The 21480-nt window shown below is 45.4% G+C and overlaps 3 protein-coding genes across 3 annotated transcripts; 2 read left to right on the forward strand and 1 right to left on the reverse strand.

Moving 5' to 3' along the window:
• Window positions 1–1567: 1567 nt before the first annotated feature.
• Window positions 1568–2480, forward strand: LOC146171899 (uncharacterized). Its single transcript, XM_084586208.1, has 3 exons — window positions 1568–1702; window positions 1786–1984; window positions 2446–2480. Exons 1-3 carry the CDS (start codon window positions 1586–1588, stop codon window positions 2478–2480), a joined length of 351 nt encoding a protein of 116 aa, XP_084442334.1. The 5' UTR covers window positions 1568–1585.
• Window positions 2481–6526: 4046 nt separating this feature from the next.
• LOC146171900 (uncharacterized) lies at window positions 6527–8168 on the reverse strand. Its single transcript, XM_084586255.1, has one exon. It carries the CDS (start codon window positions 7967–7969, stop codon window positions 6740–6742), a length of 1230 nt encoding a protein of 409 aa, XP_084442381.1. The 5' UTR covers window positions 7970–8168; the 3' UTR covers window positions 6527–6739.
• A 9393-nt stretch (window positions 8169–17561) lies between these two features.
• On the forward strand, window positions 17562–18903 carry LOC146171901 (uncharacterized). Its single transcript, XM_084586127.1, has one exon. The coding sequence runs from the start codon at window positions 17581–17583 to the stop codon at window positions 18694–18696; it is 1116 nt and encodes a 371-aa protein (XP_084442253.1). The 5' UTR covers window positions 17562–17580; the 3' UTR covers window positions 18697–18903.
• The last annotated feature ends 2577 nt before the right edge of the window (window positions 18904–21480 follow it).

A 21480-nucleotide genomic window follows, 5' to 3' on the forward strand; every position in this document is an offset into this window, starting at 1 on the left:
TGGTACGTGAGGCGACTGATGATGAGCGCCTGAACTATGCGAAGCGTTTCCCTCTCCTTAAGACCGATTCGTCGGTTGGAGACCCGTCGTATCATGTGGGTGATTTGAGACATTTGTTTGCGGAGAAGATGTACTGTGTGTGTGGCTCTACCATTAGATTGGAGGTGTAGCCCCAGCACCCGAAGCCTCTCCACTTGTGGTATTGGCGCACCTTTAAGGAAAAGGTCGATCTCTGGAGGCTGTTTTCTCCTTCCATGGCTGTTCTTGCTTATAACTAAGAGTTCGGACTTCTCCGCTGCGCAGGTTAGCCCGCCAGCGGCGGCGTACGTCTGGACCACGTCGATGGCTTCCTGAAGCGCGTCTTGCACATCGCCGTCAGAGCCCCCCGTGACCCAGATTGTGACGTCATCCGCGTAGAGAGCATGACGAACCCGGGAGATGTTGTCTAGCAGAGGTGGCAGAGTCGGAGAGAGGACCGAGCCCTGTGGCGTCCCTCGGCCTGTAAGAGCGATATTGTCGGAGCGTAGTTCGCATAGTCCTATGGTGGCCGTGCGGTCCGTCAGAAATGCTCTGATGTAGTTGTACATCCTATTCCCACAGTGGGACGATGCCAGGTTGTCAAGGATGAGGTCATGTGCGACATTATCAAAAGCGCCTTTTAAGTCGAGCGCAAGTATCGCCCTCGTTTGCAGCTTGCTAGGATGGTCCATTACTTCCTCCTTCAGTTGCAGCATGAGATCCTGTGTGGATAAATTTGGTCGGAAACCAAACAGCGTGTCCGGGAAGAATCTTCGTTCTTCGAGGTGGGGGTGGAGCCGGGATAATACGATGTGTTCGAATAGTTTTCCGATACACGAGGTGAGCGAGATTGGCCGAAGAGTTGCGAGTGAGAGTTGTTTGCCAGGTTTGGGAATGAGCGTAATTTCGGCGTGCTTCCACTCCTGAGGGAGGGCTCCCGTCGTCCAGGCTTTGTTGAGAACGACGTCAGCTGGGAGATTGATTGGTCGTCCAGGTTTCTAAGTACAGTGAAAGCTCGTTAATTCACAACTCGTTAATTCGAAATTTTGGATAATTCGAAATAGTCATCGTGGTCCGGTCCGCAGTGCATAGAAGTCTATGCGCGTAACAGCTCGTTAATTCACTCAAAAATTGGCGCCGCCACCCATAATTCGAACTGCGCGCCGCCAAGCGGCGCTGTTAAAAACCATCGTTAGAAGCTTTCACGGCAGAACGATAGATGGCACTACCATCGGGGCACCGCTAGTTCACTATACCGCTAGTGTGCTGGAACAAGTACTAAACAACGGTCTTTCCTGCCGCGACAGAAGCGTTTAGGGGTAGCTCGGCTGGAAACGCTGATTGGTGGACACGCCGCGGCTTGGCGTGACGTTTTTTGCGTCGGGCTCGATGCTTAACCGGACGTGACGTAGTCAAAAACTGGGTTTGCTTGTTTTTTTTCGTCCCTAGACTCTCTAGGGAATCGCTAGGTGCCCCCCGCTCTGGCAACGCGCGCGATTCCGGCATTCGGTTCGTGGATCTCGCTGCAGCATGGCACCGGCGCGTTCGGTCACCGAGGTGCTCGACGATGGCGGGCCTGCGCGTTTACGTCAATGCGCTTTCAGCACGCCGATCCGTGCTGTACGTTGGGCGGAATGACGTTGATAATGGCGACGACCTGCGGGAGATCGCAAGCACCGTCAAGGTAAGTATAAATTGCGCACAATTGTCTCGCATTTTGCTTATTTATAAGTGCTGTGTCGCTTGTCTCTCCCCACGTGCTTCCAGGACCTCATGCAGCAGCAGCTCGTGGCATGGACGCTCCTCGTGTTCAAAAAAAAAAGAAAAAATCGAACATCCGCCGTCGGCACCGCGACGCCAGCGCTCGGTTTCCAGCGGAGAGGAGAGGAACTACAAAACCTACGCGCATTCGCGCCCGCGCTGCGCGCGGCTGTCTACGGAGTCTGCGCAGCCTGCTCGCTCGGGAGCGCGTGCTACGTTCAGCCGCGCGTGCACGCGGAGCGGGAGAAGGAGAGTGAGGACGAGGGGGGTGGTGGCGCGTCTTCGCGCGCAAAGCCGGCGCTCTTTGCCAGTGGGATTTCTTAATTTTGATTTTTTCTGTGCCCCGGCTGACATAGAGGCTGGCTGGAGGCAGCTTTTTATCAGTGCTTTCGAAAGTGAGAAATTATGATTAATTGATCGCCGGACATTGTTTTCAAAGAGCGCTTGTTGGCAGGCTCAGACATAAAAAAAAAATGAACACGAAATCGCTACTTGAAGGCGGGAGGCAAACGACAGGTATTTTGAAGGACTTGAGGCGGCACCTCTTGATGCCTCTATCCATGTTCACAGAATGAAGGGTCCAGCCTTCTGGTTGAGAATAACCGATAGGCTTGTACACAGCGACGAGTGCTCCTTCCTTTCCCTTTGTGACTGGTCACTTGAAAGGGGCCTATTCAGCTCTGTGGGGACAAACGTTGTAGGCAGTGCAGCCGGCGCCGTGGGGCCTGTTTTCGGCGCGTTTAGGATGCGTTCCCTACAAAGGCACAAAGCATGCCGCCTTACCCTTTGGTTCCTGCCGACACCGGCCAGGGGAAGTTCGCTGCTGCGGCGCTGCCGTTCGAAATCAATGACCTATCTACCTTTAACGATGAGGTGTTCCTAACGACTTGGGTCATTCCCCAGAAGCCGAGGCATGCCATTTCTGCGGCAGTTTCCTCTCCTCGAGACGAACAGCGAGGAAATGTCTGACGACTTTCCATGCACACGGGGACATCTCTCCACGGAAACCTTTGTCTTCTTAATTCCACTGTTACGCTGCGCAATTCCTAGTTCAGTTATCTCCTATAGCGAACGCGCAGTTTTGAGCTCCCGAAGCAGGATCGCGTATGAGGATAGGATGATTGACGTAAAGTGATCGCGTTAATGACGAATATCTGTTTCTTGAGGCCGACTCGGTTCCACGATGGCTGCTTCGGCACCGCCAGTTAGAGACGACACACGAACGGTACGAGATATCCCCCCCCCCCCCCCCAAAAAAAAAAGGGCCCACAACCATCCCGTTACCGTTTCCACACAAGCTTCGCGAAAAAAGTGCGCCGTCATTTTTTTTTCATTCTAGTTCTTTTCTTTCTTTCTTCTTCCCCCCTCATTGTTAGAGCGCGACAGTGGCCACAATGCGGTCGGAGGAGGAGAGAAACAACCGAGCGCACGCGCGCAAACACGTGCTAGAAAGCAGCGCGGAGCAGACGACAACATGCTTTTCTATGCGGCGGCTAGCAGACGACGCGGCCGGGCTGCGCGTAGATTTTGACGGGGTTATAACGGGGTCTCCATGGAGGGCGCTGACGATGGATGGATGGATAAGGCTGAACCCTTTGAATCGGGCGGCGGCGCCACAGGCCGCCTAGCCGTGAATAGTAATATATAGTGTGGACCTATTCTTGCCTTCCTTTCAGCCACCAATCAGCTAACCTTCGTTTGGTTATTTCTACCCTTTTAAAGTCTATTTTCCCTTCATTATCCTTAAACCCCAATGCTTTGGCTAAATCTGGCCCATTGCCTTGAACTATAGGGCGGAGCCCTTTACAGGAAATTATTAAGTGTTCAGGCGTTTCCTCATCCTCCCCACACACCCTGCACAGCGTGTCTATCTCTTGGTACTTGACTCGGTACGTCTTAGTCCGCAATACTCCTGTCCTAGCCTCGAACAACAATGGGCTGCCCCTAGAATTATCGTAAATGTTTTCTTTCGCTATTTCCTGCTTGAACGTTCGGTACATTTCTAATGCTGGTTTAGTCTCCATCCATGTTTTCCACAGACCCCTCTCTGTTTCCTTAACCTTTTTCTTAATTGATAATTCCTGGCTGGTCCCCCTACTGCTGTCCAAATATTTGCTTGCCAATTTTCTTGTCCGCCTTCTCCATCTTGTGTCAACATTCCTCATGTAGAGGTAGCTGAAGACTTTCCTAGCCCACCGCTTTTCTCCCATTTTTCTCAATCGTTGCTCAAACGCTATCTTGCTGCCAGCTTCCCTGCTCTCAAAAGAAGACCATCCCAGGTCACCCTGCACACCTTGGTTTGGCGTATTCCCATGAGCTCCCAAACCAAGCCTACCCACCCCGCGCTGTTTAATTTCCAACCGTGCTCGGACCTCTGATCTCATACACAGGACTGCGTTGGCAAAAGTCAGACTAGGAACCATCACCCCTTTCCAAATCCCTCGCACCACCTCATACCTATTGTAATTCCAAAGCGCCCTGTTTTTCATGACGGCTGCGTTTCTACTTCCCTTAGCTGCCACATATTTTTCATGCTCCGTTAGGTATTCAGCTCCAGTATTTATCCACACCCCAAGATACTTGTACTTATCCACTACTTCCAGCATGTCCTCCTGTATCCTGTGTTCGCCGGTCTCATTATCATTAAAAATCATGACTGCCGATTTTTCCTTGCTAAACTGCAGACCTAACTTATCTCCCTCTGTACCGCAGATATCCATCAACTCCTGCAAATCTACCCTGTTGTCAGCCATCAGTACTATATCATCTGCATACATTAGTCCTGGTAATGACTGTGGGATAAATTCTCCTTGCTTGAATAAAGAAAGGTTGAAGCCGAGTCCACTCCCCTCTAGTTTAGCCTCTAATCCTTGCAGGTACAGCATGAACAACAGAGGTGACAGGGGACATCCTTGTCTAAGCCCCTTCTTTACCTCTACAGGCTTCGACACCTTTTTTTCCCATTTTATTAGCACTTGGTTATCCTTATAAATATCTTTTAAAAGATTAGTTACTCCGCTTTCCACACCTAACACATCCAGAATACTCCATAAGGCTTCTTGAAGTACACTGTCATAGGCTCCTTTGATATCTAGAAAAGCTAGCCATAGGGGTCTGTGTTCCTTTTCTGCTACCTCGATACACTGTGTCAATGAGAACAGATTGTCCTCTAACCTCCTTTGTTTCCGGAAGCCATTCTGCAGCTCTCCCAGCACCCCCTTGCTCTCTACCCATGCCTGCAGTCTGTCCTTTATAATCTGCATCACCACCCTGTAGACCACTGATGTTACTGTTATGGGACGGTAGTTGCCTACGTCAGCTTTGTCCCCCTTTCCCTTATATATCATGCTCATTCTACTTAGTCTCCATTCATCAGGAACTTTGCCATCCATTAACATTTTGCTCACCACCTCTCTTAACGTTTCCTTAGACTTTGGGCCCAACATCTTTAATAACCTAACAGGAATACCATCTGGGCCTGCTGATGTGCTACTTGGTACTCTCTTCTCAGCCCTTTCCCACTCTCTTTGTCCAATTGGAACAATTGCACTAACCGGTCTATCGTCCTCTACTAAGGCACCTACTACATTTCTTTGTTCTTTAAACTTTTCTGACATCGTTAGTCGTATATGCTCTATTGCCTTTTCCCCTTCTAGCCGAATACCTTGATCTGTAACAATAGACCTCTGCTCTAGGCTAGTCTTATTATTCAGGGAATTCAAGTGTTGCCAGAATTTCTTAGCTGCATTTTTATCCCTTTTGTTTACTTCTGACAGCCACTGGGAACCTTATCTTCTAATTTTCTCATTGATTAAGTAGGATGCCTCCCTTCTACATTTTATGTATTTATTCCATTTTCTCTCAACGTCTGCTTCTGGGTCTCCCCTATGCTTAGAATATCTGTGTTCCCTGGAGGCTTCCTGGCGTTTATCTATGGCCTTCTTCACCTCCCCATCCCACCAGCTCTTTGGTTTTCGTCTTGTCCTTTTTTTCCTGACTCGCACCTTAGCCAACTCTAGCCCAAACAGTCCCATTAACTTTGTGTATGTCCACTCTGCTTTCTTATCCTTAGAGATTACTGCTTCAATTTGGGTGCTTGCTGTTTCTATTTGCTGCTCCGAGTAAAAGATCCCATCTGGCTGGTCATCATGTTTCATTCCTGAATTAGTTTTTATTCCAAAACTCATCTTGATACGTTTATGATCACTGCCTAGACTCCTGGCACCATGTTCATCTATGTTCATGACCCTTAGCCTATCGTACATCCTGTGTGACATTATCGCATAATCTATTGTCGAATGCCGACTCCCTACCTCCCACGTTATGACCCCGTCACACTTCTCAGTACTGTTACAGACAACTAAGTCGTGTCTTTCACACATATCCAGCAGCATGGTACCTGTCGAGTCTGTGTATCCATCTATATCTTCTATATGAGCATTCATGTCCCCTACTATAATTATTTCGCATCCTTTTCCTAGCTCATTAATGTCACCTGCTATACATTCTACCATTTTTTTGTTTTCCTCTTTGGCAGTTGCTCCTGTCCACAGGTATACAAAGCCAAGGAGTGTTTGCTCCCCTGCCACTTTTCCTTTTAGCCATAAATGTTCCTTACATTCCTGTTTGACTCTTTGCCAATTTGTACTTTTATGGATGAATGCCCCAATTCCCCCTCCCTTTCTGCTGCCCTCTGTTCTGTTGCAGTATTCCCATGCATAATCAGGGTTACAGGGTGATTGCTCCATGTCCCGAAGATGCGTCTCCACAAATCCATAAACCATTAACTTCTCCTGCCTAAGCTGCTCTTCTATTTCCTCCCATTTTAGCCTATTCCTGCCTCCTTGCATGTTAATATACCCTATGTCTGAATTAATTTGGCTCTTGCGCTTATGCCTGTTGCTTCTCCTATGGCTTCTATGTTTCCCTAGTCTATGTTCGTCCTCTTGGTCGCCTTTGTTTAAACTGGTGGCTTCAGGGCCCTGGGCCCTCCTAAAAAAGCTGTTGCCTGGCGGCCTATCCTGCCTCCTACCCTCCTACTGGTGGCCCGGCTGTAGTGGATGCCTTCTCGTGCAAACGGGTGGAGGCCGGCCGCGTACACATCCCTGTTAACCTCCATTGTGGTGTACCCAAGTCGTCGGCTTAGGCTCCTAATGACCCGGTTGGCTTCGACTACTCTCCCCTCTGTTCTGCTGGACTGCCCTTCTACTTCCGGGATTGTGCATACAGTCACGTGTACTTTCTCAGAGGCCTCCTTTATGTTATTTATACCTACCTCTAACTGCCTCCCGAGATTCCGGCTCGTCCCCTTCAAGACATCATTGAGTCCAGCATGGATGATGACCAGGGTTTCTACATCCCTGTTGTTCCCTACCACCTCCTGGGCTTTGGTCATCGCTTCAACCATACCTTTCCCCGATTGGGCCTCCACCTTCAAACGCCTGTCACCCTTCACTGTTGCTAGGACAGCTTCCTCAAACCTTGCTACATTTGAGTCCCCCACCACCAGAACTCTCCTACGATCCAGCCTTTCATCTCCAGCTTGCGCTAACTGCCGCCCGGTTCGCTCTCGTTGGTTCTCCTGTCGTAGCGGCGTTTCACCTTTCTCGCGCGATTCCGGGCTTGTCGCTAGCCCTCCCGCCAACTGTTTTGCTACTTCGCTGTAGCATCGTGTAGCCGCCTCTTGCGACTCCGCCGCCACCGGGTGATCTTCTCTGCCCGCCTCCTTTCCATCTCCGTCATCATGAGGGGTCTTAACACTGGTCTCATCCACCCCCTGACTTTGCTCCGACCCGGGGTCTTTCGCTGTCCGCGCCATAAGCGCCTTCACCTGACCTTCCAGCTCGGCTCGCTTTTGTTGTTCTTCCCTGAGCTGAGACCCTATCTCCTCTAGCTGGTCGGTCTTTGCCCCTTCCATCCTAACCAGCTCTACTGCCTGTGCCTCCAGCGCCATCCTTTTCTCACTCTCAACCTTCAGGTCCCTCCCGAGCTCCTGAATCTTTACGGCCCATTCACCCTCCAGCCTCAGAATGGTCTCCTTAAACCTAACGCACAACTTGCACGAGAAACTAGTCTCCCCCGCGTCATCTAAGCTTTCAAAACCAGTTTCGTCCATGTAGCACCAGCGCCTGCACTCGTCACATTGCACCAGCTCCTCGCCCCCCATGTCTTCCTTAACTTTACGACCCATAGGCAGCCCGCCCACCTACCTAGGGAAAATCGGTTACCTCCGCTTTCCCTGGTCCTATGATTGAAATTAGTGCTTTAACGCATGCAGGAGAATACGCTTTCAAAGCTAAACAATAAATATAAAAGCGCACTTAGCTTCGGACGACGTCGCTGGCAAATTCCCTCGGAGTCCCCAGAAGTCTGCACGTGGTCCGCACGTGGTCCCTGCCTCACCGTGAAAGAACAGAAGAACAGAAAGAACAGAAAGAACAGAACGATGGATGGATAAGGCTGAACCCTTTGAATCGGGCGGCGGCGCCACAGGCCGCCTAGCCGTCAATAGTAATATATAGTGTGGACCTATTCTTGCCTTCCTTTCAGCCACCAATCAGCTAACCTTCGTTTGGTTATTTCTACCCTTTTAAAGTCTATTTTCCCTTCATTATCCTTAAACCCCAATGCTTTGGCTAAATCTGGCCCATTGCCTTGAACTATAGGGCGGAGCCCTTTACAGGAAATTATTAAGTGTTCAGGCGTTTCCTCATCCTCCCCACACACCCTGCACAGCGTGTCTATCTCTTGGTACTTGACTCGGTACGTCTTAGTCCGCAATACTCCTGTCCTAGCCTCGAACAACAATGGGCTGCCCCTAGAATTATCGTAAATGTTTTCTTTGGCTATTTCCTGCTTGAACGTTCGGTACATTTCTAATGCTGATTTAGTCTCCATCCCTGTTTTCCACAGACCCCTCTCTGTTTCCTTAACCTTTTTCTTAATTGATAATTCCTGGCTGGTCCCCCTACTGCTGTCCAAATATTTGCTTGCCAATTTTCTTGTCCGCCTTCTCCATCTTGTGTCAACATTCCTCATGTAGAGGTAGCTGAAGACTTTCCTAGCCCACCGCTTTTCTCCCATTTTTCTCAATCGTTGCTCAAACGCTATCTTGCTGCCAGCTTCCCTGCTCTCAAAAGAAGACCATCCCAGGTCACCCTGCACACCTTGGTTTGGCGTATTCCCATGAGCTCCCAAAGCAAGCCTACCCACCCCGCGCTGTTTAATTTCCAACCGTGCTCGGACCTCTGATCTCATACACAGGACTGCGTTGGCAAAAGTCAGACTAGGAACCATCACCCCTTTCCAAATCCCTCGCACCACTTCATACCTATTGTAATTCCAAAGCGCCCTGTTTTTCATGACGGCTGCGTTTCTACTTCCCTTAGCTGCCACATATTTTTCATGCTCCGTTAGGTATTCAGCTCCAGTATTTATCCACACCCCAAGATACTTGTACTTATCCACTACTTCCAGCATGTCCTCCTGTATCCTATGTTCGCCGGTCTCATTATCATTAAAAATCATGACTGCCGATTTTTCCTTGCTAAACTGCAGACCTAACTTATCTCCCTCTGTACCGCAGATATCCATCAACTCCTGCAAATCTACCCTGTTGTCAGCCATCAGTACTATATCATCTGCATACATTAGTCCTGGTAATGACTGTGGGATAAATTCTCCTTGCTTGAATAAAGAAAGGTTGAAGCCGAGTCCACTCCCCTCTAGTTTAGCCTCTAATCCTTGCAGGTACAGCATGAACAACAAAGGTGACAGGGGACATCCTTGTCTAAGCCCCTTCTTTACCTCTACAGGCTTCGACACCTTTTTTTCCCATTTTATTAGCACTTGGTTATCCTTATAAATATCTTTTAAAAGATTAGTTACTCCGCTTTCCACACCTAACACATCCAGAATACTCCATAAGGCTTCTTGAAGTACACTGTCATAGGCTCCTTTGATATCTAGAAAAGCTAGCCATAGGGGTCTGTGTTCCTTTTCTGCTACCTCGATACACTGTGTCAATGAGAACAGATTGTCCTCTAACCTCCTTTGTTTCCGGAAGCCATTCTGCAGCTCTCCCAGCACCCCCTTGCTCTCTACCCATGCCTGCAGTCTGTCCTTTATAATCTGCATCACCACCCTGTAGACCACTGATGTTACTGTTATGGGACGGTAGTTGCCTATGTCAGCTTTGTCCCCCTTTCCCTTATATATCATGCTCATTCTACTTAGTCTCCATTCATCAGGAACTTTGCTATCCATTAACATTTTGCTCACCACCTCTCTTAACGTTTCCTTAGACTTTGGGCCCAACATCTTTAATAACCTAACAGGAATACCATCTGGGCCTGCTGATGTGCTACTTGGTACTCTCTTCTCAGCCCTCTCCCACTCTCTTTGTCCAATTGGAACAATTGCACTAACCGGTCTATCGTCCTCTACTAAGGCACCTACTACATTTCTTTGTTCTTTAAACTTTTCTGACATCGTTAGTCGTGAAAATGCGCTCCGTACATTCCAATCTTCTGTAGGCCATCAAGCTCGTAAGCTCACAGATTTAGAAGATAGAAGCAGGCGATGTAACCTTATCGTTTACGGCATACCCGAAGAAATAAATGAATCCGAATCTGATCTTAAGCGCAAAGTAATCACGGAAACCTTTGAAGGAAAACTTGGCGTGAAATGCGTATCAATTGGTCGCATTCACAGGCTGGGTAAGAAGGCATCAAAACGACCGGTTATAGTCTTTTTTACGGATTTCAATGAAAAAGCATCACTCTTTAAAAACTGCAGCAAACTAAAAGGGTCAGATATTTCTATCCAGAACGATTACTCACCGGCTACTTTAAAAAGACGAAAGATGCTGTGGCAGAGTACTAAAACTGAGAATTTGCAAGGCAGAAAAGTATTTCTTGTTCATGACAAATTGCACATCGACCGTGACGTGTATGACTGGGACGAGGCGAAACAAGAACGCCAGTTAATTTCTAAAGCCCCCCAAGAACCATGCACATGACGCGTCCAGGATAAGCGTGTTAGGCTCCTAAACATAAATGCCCGGAGTATTGTAAATAAGACTAGCCTACTTGAAGGAGTTCTTTTATCATACGACCCACACATCGCCGTCATTACAGAAACCTGGTTGCACAGTGCGGTCAGCAATGATGATCTAGTTCCGCCAGCATTCAAAATTTATCGCAAAGACAGACCAACTAGGGGCGGAGGTGTAGCTGTAATAACCAAATCTGATATAGAAACCGTTCTGCTTCCAGATGTTAAAGATGTTGAATGTTTATGCTTAAAAGTGAACCTATTTGGGCATGTTTTCTTATTGTATGCAGTATATAGACCACCAGAGTCGATTCCCGACCTTCTAATAAAGCTCAGAGATCATATGAGGGATTACAGTAAACACAAGATGATATTGGTTGGTGATTTCAACCTTCCGTGCATTCATTGGAACCGCTTGTTTTCCAGGCCCGACTCTGAAAATGAAGCCAGTGCTATGATCGATATCATGTTTGAAAATAATCTCGTTCAAATTGTCAATGAGCCCACGCGTGTAGACGGTTCGTCTAGTTCTGTCCTTGATTTGGTTTTTCTTGATCGTTGTTTTGATGATTATGTTGTGTCGGTCGATTCAGGCTTATCCGATCATAAAATAGTATCTGTTTGCTTGGAATTTGTTTCCAAACGTGTAAAAAATAATACAGTGGTTAGAACGGTGAAGGATTTTGAACGTGCCGATGATGATGCCATTTTAGATTACTTAGAATCGCAGATTACTGACTTCTCTGAAGATGATGCTGCTGTTCTTTGGAACAAATTTAAGAAGATATGCCACTTTTGCTTGAGCAATTTTGTGCCTGATAGAACAAAGAAAACAGGCAAATACACACCATGGATGAATAGACATATAATACATTTAAAACGTAAGGCCAAACGCCTACGAAAGAAAAGAACAGCATCTCATGCTTTCAGCGAAGCTCGCGCAGCTCTGTCTGCTGCCATTGTACGTGCAGTCTTTTTATTTTAATACTACTCTCCCGAACTTTATTTCTGAGGATCCTCAAAGGTTCTGGAACTTTATGAAGGAAAACAAAAGGAGTGTACAACAAATATCTCATAACGGTGCAGTTTTAACTAATCCTAAGATTATTGCACAAAACTTTAACCAATACTTCCACAGTGTCTTCTCTACTTCAACTGGACCTTCACTTTCTACTTTCCCCTCGCATTTCCTTAATGTTACCGACTTGATTTCAAACGAAGGGGTATTGAACATGCTGCTTAGACTAAAAGTTAAATCTTCTCCAGGACCTGATGGTATACCAGGCGCATTCCTTCGCCGTTTTGCTGAAACACTGTGCAAGTTTCTCGTTTTGATATTTCGAGCTTCTATTAGAACTGCATCCATACCTGAAGACTGGAAGACTGCACGTGTGGTGCCCGTCCTGAAGAAGGGGGACCCACTTTTATTATCTAACTACCGACCCATATCTATATTATGCTCTTCTTGTAAATTCATGGAGCATATCGTAGCCGACCTCATTTCTAAATTTCTCCAAGATAATAACATTTTGTCGGAACACCAGCATGGCTTCAGGAAAGGGTTTTCTACGGTCACACAGTTAGTCACTTTATTTCACTTTCTTGCTTCCGTCGTGGATAGGACCGGCCAGGTAGACTTAATTTTTTTGGATTACAGCAAGGCGTTCGACCTAGTACCGCATAACAAACTAATAGAGAAACTTCAAATGATAGGATTGCCCGATTTCCTAGTTGCCTGGGTTTCTATGTATTTATTGCAACGCAAACAGTATGTTACAATTAACGGAGAAAGTTCTTGTGCTCTTCCGGTTACATCTGGTATCCCTCAGGGCAGTGTTCTTGGGCCGCTGCTGTTTTTGATATATTGCAATGATATTGTCAATATAGTTAATGAGCCTGTGCAGATCCGCATGTATGCTGATGACTGCATTATTTTTAATGAGATCCGGTCAGTTGACGACCAGGTAGCACTAAACATGACCCTTAACAACATATTCACATGGTGTTGTAAATGGGGAATGAAACTAAACTCGGAAAAGACGGTGTTACTACGTGTTACAAGAAAACATAATCCGTTAAAATACTCTTTTTCTTTGGATTCAGGTCTAATAGCTGAAGTTAACGAATTTAAATATCTTGGTGTGACATTAACAAGCAACTTAAACTGGAACACTCATATCTCTAACACTTGCTCGTCTGCATTTCGAAAACTTTGCTTGTTGCGCCATAAGCTAAAGGATGCCCCTCTCAAAGTTAAAAGATTAGCATACGAAACTTTTATAAGGACTAAATTAGAGTATGCCTGTATTGTATGGGACCCGTATACTGTCACCAACATAAACGCTCTAGAGCGGATCCAAAGGAAAGCCGTCCGTTTCATGTTTTCGCAGTACTGTCGAACAATCTCTGTCTCTACACTGATGCAATCGAATTCAATACCTACCCTTCAATCCCGGCGAAAATTCCTTCGACTGAAATTTTTATACTTATTGTTTAACCATAAACTTGGAATAGATTCTTCACCGTACCTGCTAGTATCGAACACCAGACAAACCCGACACTCTCACCCCCTTTCTCTTACCCCGTACTTTGCTAAGACTAGGTTATTTCAACACTCTTTCTTTCCGCAGACCATCAGTGATTGGAATAACTTGCCAGCTACCTGCCTACAGTCTCTTGACCTGATTTATGACCATGTTTAGCTTTGGTTATGCTGTGCCATTATCTTTTTCATTTACCGCTGTTTGTGCTTTGTTCTTTTCGCATCGTGGTATTATTGCTCACTCGTAATAACTTGTTTGTAATCCACTCCTGCTTGGGCCTCACGGCCTGCAGTATGTACTAAATAAATATGCTCTATTGCCTTTTCCCCTTCTAGCCGAATACCTTGATCTGTAACAATAGACCTCTGCTCTAGGCTAGTCTTATTATTCAGGGAATTCAAGTGTTGCCAGAATTTCTTAGCTGCATATTTTTATCCCTTTTGTTTACTTCTAACAGCCACTGAGAACCTTGTCTTCTAATTTTCTCATTGATTAAGTAGGATTAACGGATTAACGCACAGAGTAGCGCAGCGCCCCCTGGCCCAGGTTTTCTCCCCTATGCTGAGGCGCACGTCTGCCGTGCGCATTCTCAACCCTGATTGAGGTACAATAACGCAGATTTCTTTGTCGAAGTTTTTGTAATATGTTGCGCATTCATCAAATCGCTATGTTCATAATGCAACTTTTTTCTACTCTTTTGCAGCACCGTTTCCTGTATGCTGCGAAGAGGCCGAGGATTTTCTTTGTACGCAGCAGCCCATGTCAGGGATCGCGGCATCGATCAGCTCTCCAAGATCATCGCCGCAACCCTCGTAAATGTCTACAGTAGAAGCATCGCTACAGCATCCAGGGCAGCATATAACCAGGCACTGTGTACGACGTAGTGCACCACTATTGACGGTGCACGGCAAGGGCCACGGACGAGTGCAGGGCATTGTGTTCGCCACGCCGTCACGTCGCTGCGCATCCAAACGGCCCTTTTCAGGGCCGCCCCAATGTTTCCTGGCAGACCGCAGACCTGCACATCCCGTACTCCTCTTCCCACTCTACGTTGCACGTGGCTTCGTATCAATCGCCGCGGCCACCAAAATAACTTGCGCGCTAGGCCTCTTTACCAGGCTATACGTAAATACACGCATGCATAATCGTGTCAAATTTGATTTAATAAAGTGCTACAGTGCTTATTACCTGCTTCCCTCACGCATTCTTCCGAGTCTTCGTGCAGCAGCTGCAGAACACGTGGCAAGCGTCTGCTGCCGCGACGAACGCTAAGCCCATACAACAGGCTTAACAGCTAGAGTATTCTCAGTGTGGTGCGGCTTTGTTCAGCAATGTTAATGGAAGTATCGACATTTTATATAACTGCATAATCGTCTTGAATATTGCTTCATAAAGTACTGTACTGCTTAATTCTCACTTACCTCGTGCATTCCACAGCTGCTGCAGCTAGCACTTGGCCAGCGTCGTTCTCTCCAGTGCTGCAGTGACGACAAACTAGGCCTCGCGATAGGCTACAATATACACCGCGGCTTTGTGCCGCTGTGTATTTTTTTTTTTTATAAATGCATCACATTTCGAAGGTTATAGTCGCCATCCAAGGATCACTTAACTCGAGAGCACGCGGGAAAAGGCAGAAATGTACGCACCTGGATTCGATGCCATGTACAACGCCGTGTTTTTTTTTTTTTTTTTTCACGAAAGCATCCTATGCGCTAGGCGTCCTAGACAAGGTTCAAGTGCAGTGTGCCTTTGTATAGTAACCATGTATGGGGTGAGCAGTTGCCATGTTTTCAGTTCCCCTTTGTTGGCTGTTTCTTAAATAAAAATTGTCATTGGTCTCTGTGTCTGTCACTGTGTCTAAAGAGCTGCTCTAGCCGAACCACGTACGTAGCGATGGATTGCAACGCGGCAGTATGGCTTTGTTCCAAGTTTAACAAAGCAGTTGAGGCCAAATCAAAATCGGAAATGACCATTTCCAACTGGATATTGGCCCCCAGTCAACAATTTGGAGTCCAATTCAATGGCAACAGTTCAGCTCTGTGCCAACATTTCGTACAATTAAAGGAGTCGAAATTATGGAAATGGCATGCATTTGTGAACATCAAACATGCTTCACATCCAATTAACATGTCATGCAATGCTAATATAAAAGCTCAATATTCTATCGGGGAACTCTATGAAATCTGCTAGAGCATGGAGCACACGTTCGTAGAGATATTTTTTTTAATTACCAGCACTCGCAAAGGTATTGGCAATATTTGAATCAAGTCCCATTCAAGGAATCAGATGAACAGTAACAAAAACAAATCATCCTTTATATATTTTGTTTAGTACCTCAATGAAGAGTATTAGGCACACTTTTGCTGAATTTGTACATAAATGAGATAATTCATATTGACAACAGTGCTCAGCTCATCATGTATGCTGATAATAGTGTGTTTATTACTGGCTATGATCTCAATGAGACTGTTTTACATTGAAATTATTTACTTGAAAAATCGTTTGCCTGGTCCAACTTGATGAAGAAATAAACACAGAAAAACTATTTTGTTTTGAGTCTGAAATAAGAAAATGATGTAAGAGATGGCTACCGATCTATAATAAAAATATTGACCTTGTAGAAACTCGCATAAGTCTTAGTGTGAATTTTTTTCATTTGAGATAGGAAATTCATATAAACAGCACTGCAAATTAAAAAAAAAGATTTCTTCAATGAGTGAGCTTTACCTTGATGTGGTACTGTCCTTGCCTTTAATTATGCAAGTCCCCACAGATAAGGTATTGCAGTTTTATGTGGGCAAGCACCACAAGAGCAAATATCAATAAAATGATAATTCTCAGTAAATTAAATGTGTGTTTCTTACATAACAGATATTGACTGCCGGTTTACGACATGACACCTCCGTGCAGAATACAGTATAATTATCTTTAACTATGAATGCCACTTGTTGCATGTTTCCTATTTTTCTTGGCAGGACAATAAAAGCTTTCTTTGATCGATGGCACTGCTGCAATTTAGAGCCACTCCGTTTTTAACTCAAAACTCCAACCTCTGGTTTCTCCCGCACTTTCACACTTGGTGCAACCTGCAACCTGCAATCAATAAAACACAATCTAATGGTCTCACTGAATGAACTTAAACAGGTATTCCTGAAATTGTGAAAACAGCTATGAATACACTTTTTAGGGTTGTAAAATCAGAAATGTTGCAAAGTTAAAGAGCACTGCAGAATCTGCATTGAAGCAATGCAAAAGAACGGATGCTGCTGCAACATTAAATCACCCTCCATCGATTGACACCACTCATTAACCTCCACCACTTCTCAATTACTCACAACTGCTGCGGACATGATTTTGCAGACACGTTCTGCGGATGCGGTGTGCGGACGCGGTCTGCGGACAGAAATCTGTGAAATCTGTGCGTTTGCCAGCGCTGTGTTAATGTATTTTATGTTATCACTTATACTACTTGAGAATTCATTTAGTGTTCTATCAGTGTGTTGTGTTACCTTGCTGATAAGTTTCTTATATCTTCTTTGCATGTGTTATTGTGTGTAGTTGTGTCCCCCTACAATAATGCCTCATGGGCGCTGTAGGTACTTACAATAAATAAATAAATAAACATAGCGAAGTAATACTTTCGCATTAATAGATCTTCTAGACATAGGGTCTCTAATTCTTGCACTTTTTTTTAAATAATGTGTAAATTTTTTTATCCTACTCTGCAGCTAACGTCTGCTGCTCCTTTGTAAATGGGTCCAGGTCCTAAGTGCATGAGTTGCTCTCTGAAACATTTAATTTAGCTCTCGAGACTATCTAATATGCTCGAATTGAAATCATTGACTGCAGATTGGACTTTGCAATTAGTTGCAAAATTTTTAACTGCAAAGCCTATTGAAATCTAATATGTTTGGGTGTATTTTTACTAGGGAGCGAAATGCACCAGCTTCCTTTAACATGTTATCGCGGGACCATGACGAACGCACCGGTGAACCCCTTCCTGTTCTTTACACAGGTCACGCTGTGGACTACCATCCAAACTGCGCCTGCGCCCATCATCCTCACCAATCAAGATAACAGCATATTTCATGGCAATCGTGGCATCGTGACAAGCCCGGATTCCACCCATGCAATTTCAGCGCCACCGCTGACGGCATATATTCAGCATCTCAACGAGCAGAGCTTCAGAGGGCACGGCGGGACCATGACGAACGCACCGGTGAACCCCTTCCTGTTCTTTACACAGGTCACGCTGTGGACTACCATCCAAACTGCGCCTGCGCCCATCATCCTCACCAATCAAGATAACAGCATATTTCATGGCAATCGTGGCATTGTGACAAGCCCGGATTCCACCCATGCAACTTTAGCGCCACCGCTGACGGCATATATTCAGCATCTCAACGAGCAGAGCTTCAGAGGGCACGGCGGGACCATGACGAACGCACCGGTGAACCCCTTCCTGTTCTTTACACAGGTTCGTGTCGATTTCATCGTTTGTTACCGTAGCGATGACAGGTTTGCTATTGTCCTGCCGTGCCCGGCTGTTTGCTTTTCGCTGCTTGACGAAGCCTGGTTTGTTGTTCTCATTTTGCTGTCCGGGGATGTTGAGGCAAATCCTGGACCGGATAAAATTGAGCTTGTCTTGAAGAACATGCAGACTTTGCAGGCTTCCATCGATACTGTCTCCGCGTCTCAAACATCTCTAGAAACAACGGTCACTGCTAAACTTGCTGACCTAAATGAAACGCTCAGGGTTATTTCGCAGCACACGGAAGAAATAGCAGAGCTGCGGTCTGAGGTTTCTTCCCTCAGGAAGGTAATCATCGACCAGCAGAAAAAGATCAATGACTTGGAAGATAGAAGTCGACGTAGAAACCTCGTTATTTTTGGCATTCCCGAAACTGAAAATGAGGACACAACGAGTTTGAGAGAGAAGGTTTTGGATGACATATTCCAAGAAAAACTTGGAGTCTCGGCAAAAACTGTCGAACGAGTACACAGGATAGGAGCAAAAAGGAGTGACAAATCCAGACCAGTAATACTTAACTTTTTTGATTATAATGAGAAAATGGAAGTACTACGTAACTGTCATAAGCTGAAGAATACAGTCTTTTCCGTTAATCAAGACTACTGTAAAGCGACACTAAATAGACGCTCTAACTTGTGGAAATTTGGAAAGCAATTCAAAGATAAGGCCAAAAAGATCACACTGGACTACGATCGTCTACGCGTGGATGATACCATATATACGTGGGACGAGGCTAGCTCGCAACCAGTTCAGCTATCGCGCGCCAAGCCAAGTGGTGAATATTGCTGACGCAGAATGAGAGAGTTGCGCATTATTTCGCTTAATGCACGAAGTCTAGTCAATAAGTCGGGTAACTTAGAAGAGATTATTCTTATTTATGATCCGCACATTATAGCTGTCATGGAAACGTGGCTTTCATCTAATATTACAGATTTTGAAATTATTCCACCATCCCACAAAATGATCAGACGTGACCGCGAAGGACGAGGAGGTGGGGTGGCTGTGATAGTAAAAAAAGATATACCTTTAGTTCAGCTGGAAGGATTCGCGGGTCATGAAAGCTTATGGTGCACAATCAACTTTCCAAATCTTTCCGTTTTGCTCGGCGTGGTTTACCGCCCTCCTAAAAGTGCTGTATCGTTTATGGAATCACTGGCAGGATATTTAGAGCGCACGCTCAAACCTAATCATAGGCTAGTGCTTACTGGAGACTTTAATCTACCTGGCATAGATTGGAAAAGTTTTGCAGTCTCGGGTTCCGAAGATGCAGATAGCGCTCGCCTTCTTCTTGACACCATATTTTTTCATGATCTTAAGCAAATTGTAAATGACCTAACACGCATTACTGAATCGACGCAATCGGTTCTTGACCTTGTATTTCTCAAAAACATGCCCGATGACTACGCAGTTAGTACCACAGATGGAATTTCGGACCACAAGCTCATTCTTGAAATGTGAAATTAGACAGTAAAAAACCCATGCATTGTCGCGAAACTTTTCGTAACTTTTTAGCTGCCGACGATGAGTCCATTCTTGATAATTTACACTTCTCCTTTTCTGAAGTCGACCAGAGAGCCGATGTCTCGCATCTTTGGAATAAGTTTAAAGCTTTAATTCTATCCTGCATTAGAAGTTTTGTTCCACTACGTCATAAGACGGCAAAACGTCGCAATCCGTGGATTAACCGCGATATAATTCATTTAAAACGCCGTATTGCACGAAGACGGAAAACGAAGGGAAACGCTTCCACTGAACTGGTTGCCCTTAAGGACGAACTGCTTAATAAATTAAGGAACGCACGCAGCAAGTTTTATGGCCAAACGCTAACAAATTTCTTAAAAGAGTCGCCCCAAAAGTTTTGGCGCTTCCTCTCTGAAACGAAAAGAAGTGTGGAACAGCTGAAAATAAATGGTAGCATAACTGACAACCTCACTTATACTGCTAATGAATTCAGCAGTAGCTTCCAGCTCGCTCTTGCTGGACCAGGCTCCTCTCATGTGCGAGCCCCGAATGTTGTCCAATTCCCGTCTACTGCTGTAATGCCCGACATAGAGCTTAGTCGTGAGGGGATATTTTCACTCTTGCTAAATATGAAAGTAAAGTCGTCACACGGTACCGACGGCATACCTAACGCATTTCTTAAAAGATATTCTGAAATAATGTCTCATTATCTTTTTGTTATAGTTAGTGCATCTCTTCAGCAATGTTCTTTACCAACCGACTGGCTAACAGTTAGAGTAATTCCGGTATTCAAATCGGGCAATAAATTTAATGCTGCTAATTATAGACCAATCTCTTTACTATGTTCTTGCTGTAAGATACTAGAACACGTAATAGCCCATCACATATCTTACCACCTCGAATCTAAAAGCTTTTTCGTCACCTATCAACATGGCTTTCGAAAAAGGGTGTCAACCATCACGCAACTTTTATTGGTCATTCATGACTTTGCTTCGGCCGTTGACGGTGGCAAGCAGGTTGATGCCATATTTCTTGACCGCGTGTTGCACCCTTTGCTTATTGATAGAGCGAAACAAGCAGGGGTTCCAGACAATTTGACTAGATGGTTGCAGGCATATTTAAGCAATAGGACCCAATTTGTGGAATGTTCAGGATATAGATCTGCTTATACTGATGTATTGACCGGAGTGCCTCAGGGATCTGTGCTAGGTCCTTTGTTATTTTTAATTTATATCAATAGCATTGCCGAAAACGTCGATGAAAGTGTAAGCGTGAAATTGTTTGCCGACGATTGTGTATTGTACAGTGTCATAGACAGTGCTTCACAACAAACTGTGTTGAATGAAAGCCTTTGTAAACTTGCGGACTGGTGTGAGGAGAGCGGTATGAAGATTAATTTTGCAAAAACTGTATCTATGTCAATAACAAGAAAGAAGAAGCCCCTTGGTTACAACTATCACATACAGGATCAGTTTCTTAATTCTGTTTCAGCTGTTAAATATCTAGGGTTAACGATTACAGACAGCCTCAAATGGGACACCCACATTGACAATATTACCACGAAGGCATTCAATAAGCTTTGTTTTCTTCGCCGAAAATTAAGAGGCGCTACTCGTGGCGTCAAACTTGAAGCATACCGCTCTCTAGTCAGACCAGTTCTCGAGTATGCGTCGGTAGTTTGGGACCCGTGCTATAATAAAGACATTATCAAACTAGAGCGCATCCAGCGTCTTTCAGCTAGATTTATTTTTTCTGATTACCGTTCAACATCTTCGGTCTCTAACATGCTGAGTCAGCTTAAGCTTGAACCCCTTAAAGTATGCCGTCAGGTTTCTAGGCTGAAATTCTTTCACATGCTGTATAACAACAAGTCTGGTTTGTCACGTGATGTCTATATTTTTGCTGCACCCCAGAGATCTAGTAGACTGAACCACTCCAAAGTAGTAAGCCCATATTTCGCCAGGACCAAACTTTACCAGAATTCATACTTTCCCCTCACAACACATCAGTGGAACTGTTTGCCTCAATTTATCGTTGAATGCACCAATGAAAATATGTTTGCTGAACTGTTATTGCAGAACGTGTAACCCCTCTCCTGCTTGGGCAGCGCTG

This window comes from Amblyomma maculatum, unplaced genomic scaffold, assembly GCF_055883805.1.
Source record: "Amblyomma maculatum isolate TAMU_Amacu unplaced genomic scaffold, ASM5588380v1 scaffold_15, whole genome shotgun sequence".
NCBI lineage: Eukaryota > Metazoa > Arthropoda > Arachnida > Ixodida > Ixodidae > Amblyomma > Amblyomma maculatum.

Bases quoted from the DNA above. Each gene is read 5' to 3' on its own strand.
- LOC146171899 (XM_084586208.1), top strand. From the start codon at position 1,586: ATGGCGGGCCTGCGCGTTTACGTCAATGCGCTTTCAGCACGCCGATCC. The intron at 1,703-1,785 runs GTAAGTATAAAT...ACGTGCTTCCAG, and splicing joins AGATCGCAAGCACCGTCAAG to GACCTCATGCAGCAGCAGCT. The intron at 1,985-2,445 runs GCGCGTGCTACG...GTCACTTGAAAG, and splicing joins CGCAGCCTGCTCGCTCGGGA to GGGCCTATTCAGCTCTGTGG.
- LOC146171900 (XM_084586255.1), bottom strand. From the start codon at position 7,969: ATGGGTCGTAAAGTTAAGGAAGACATGGGGGGCGAGGAGCTGGTGCAA.
- LOC146171901 (XM_084586127.1), top strand. From the start codon at position 17,581: ATGACGAACGCACCGGTGAACCCCTTCCTGTTCTTTACACAGGTCACG.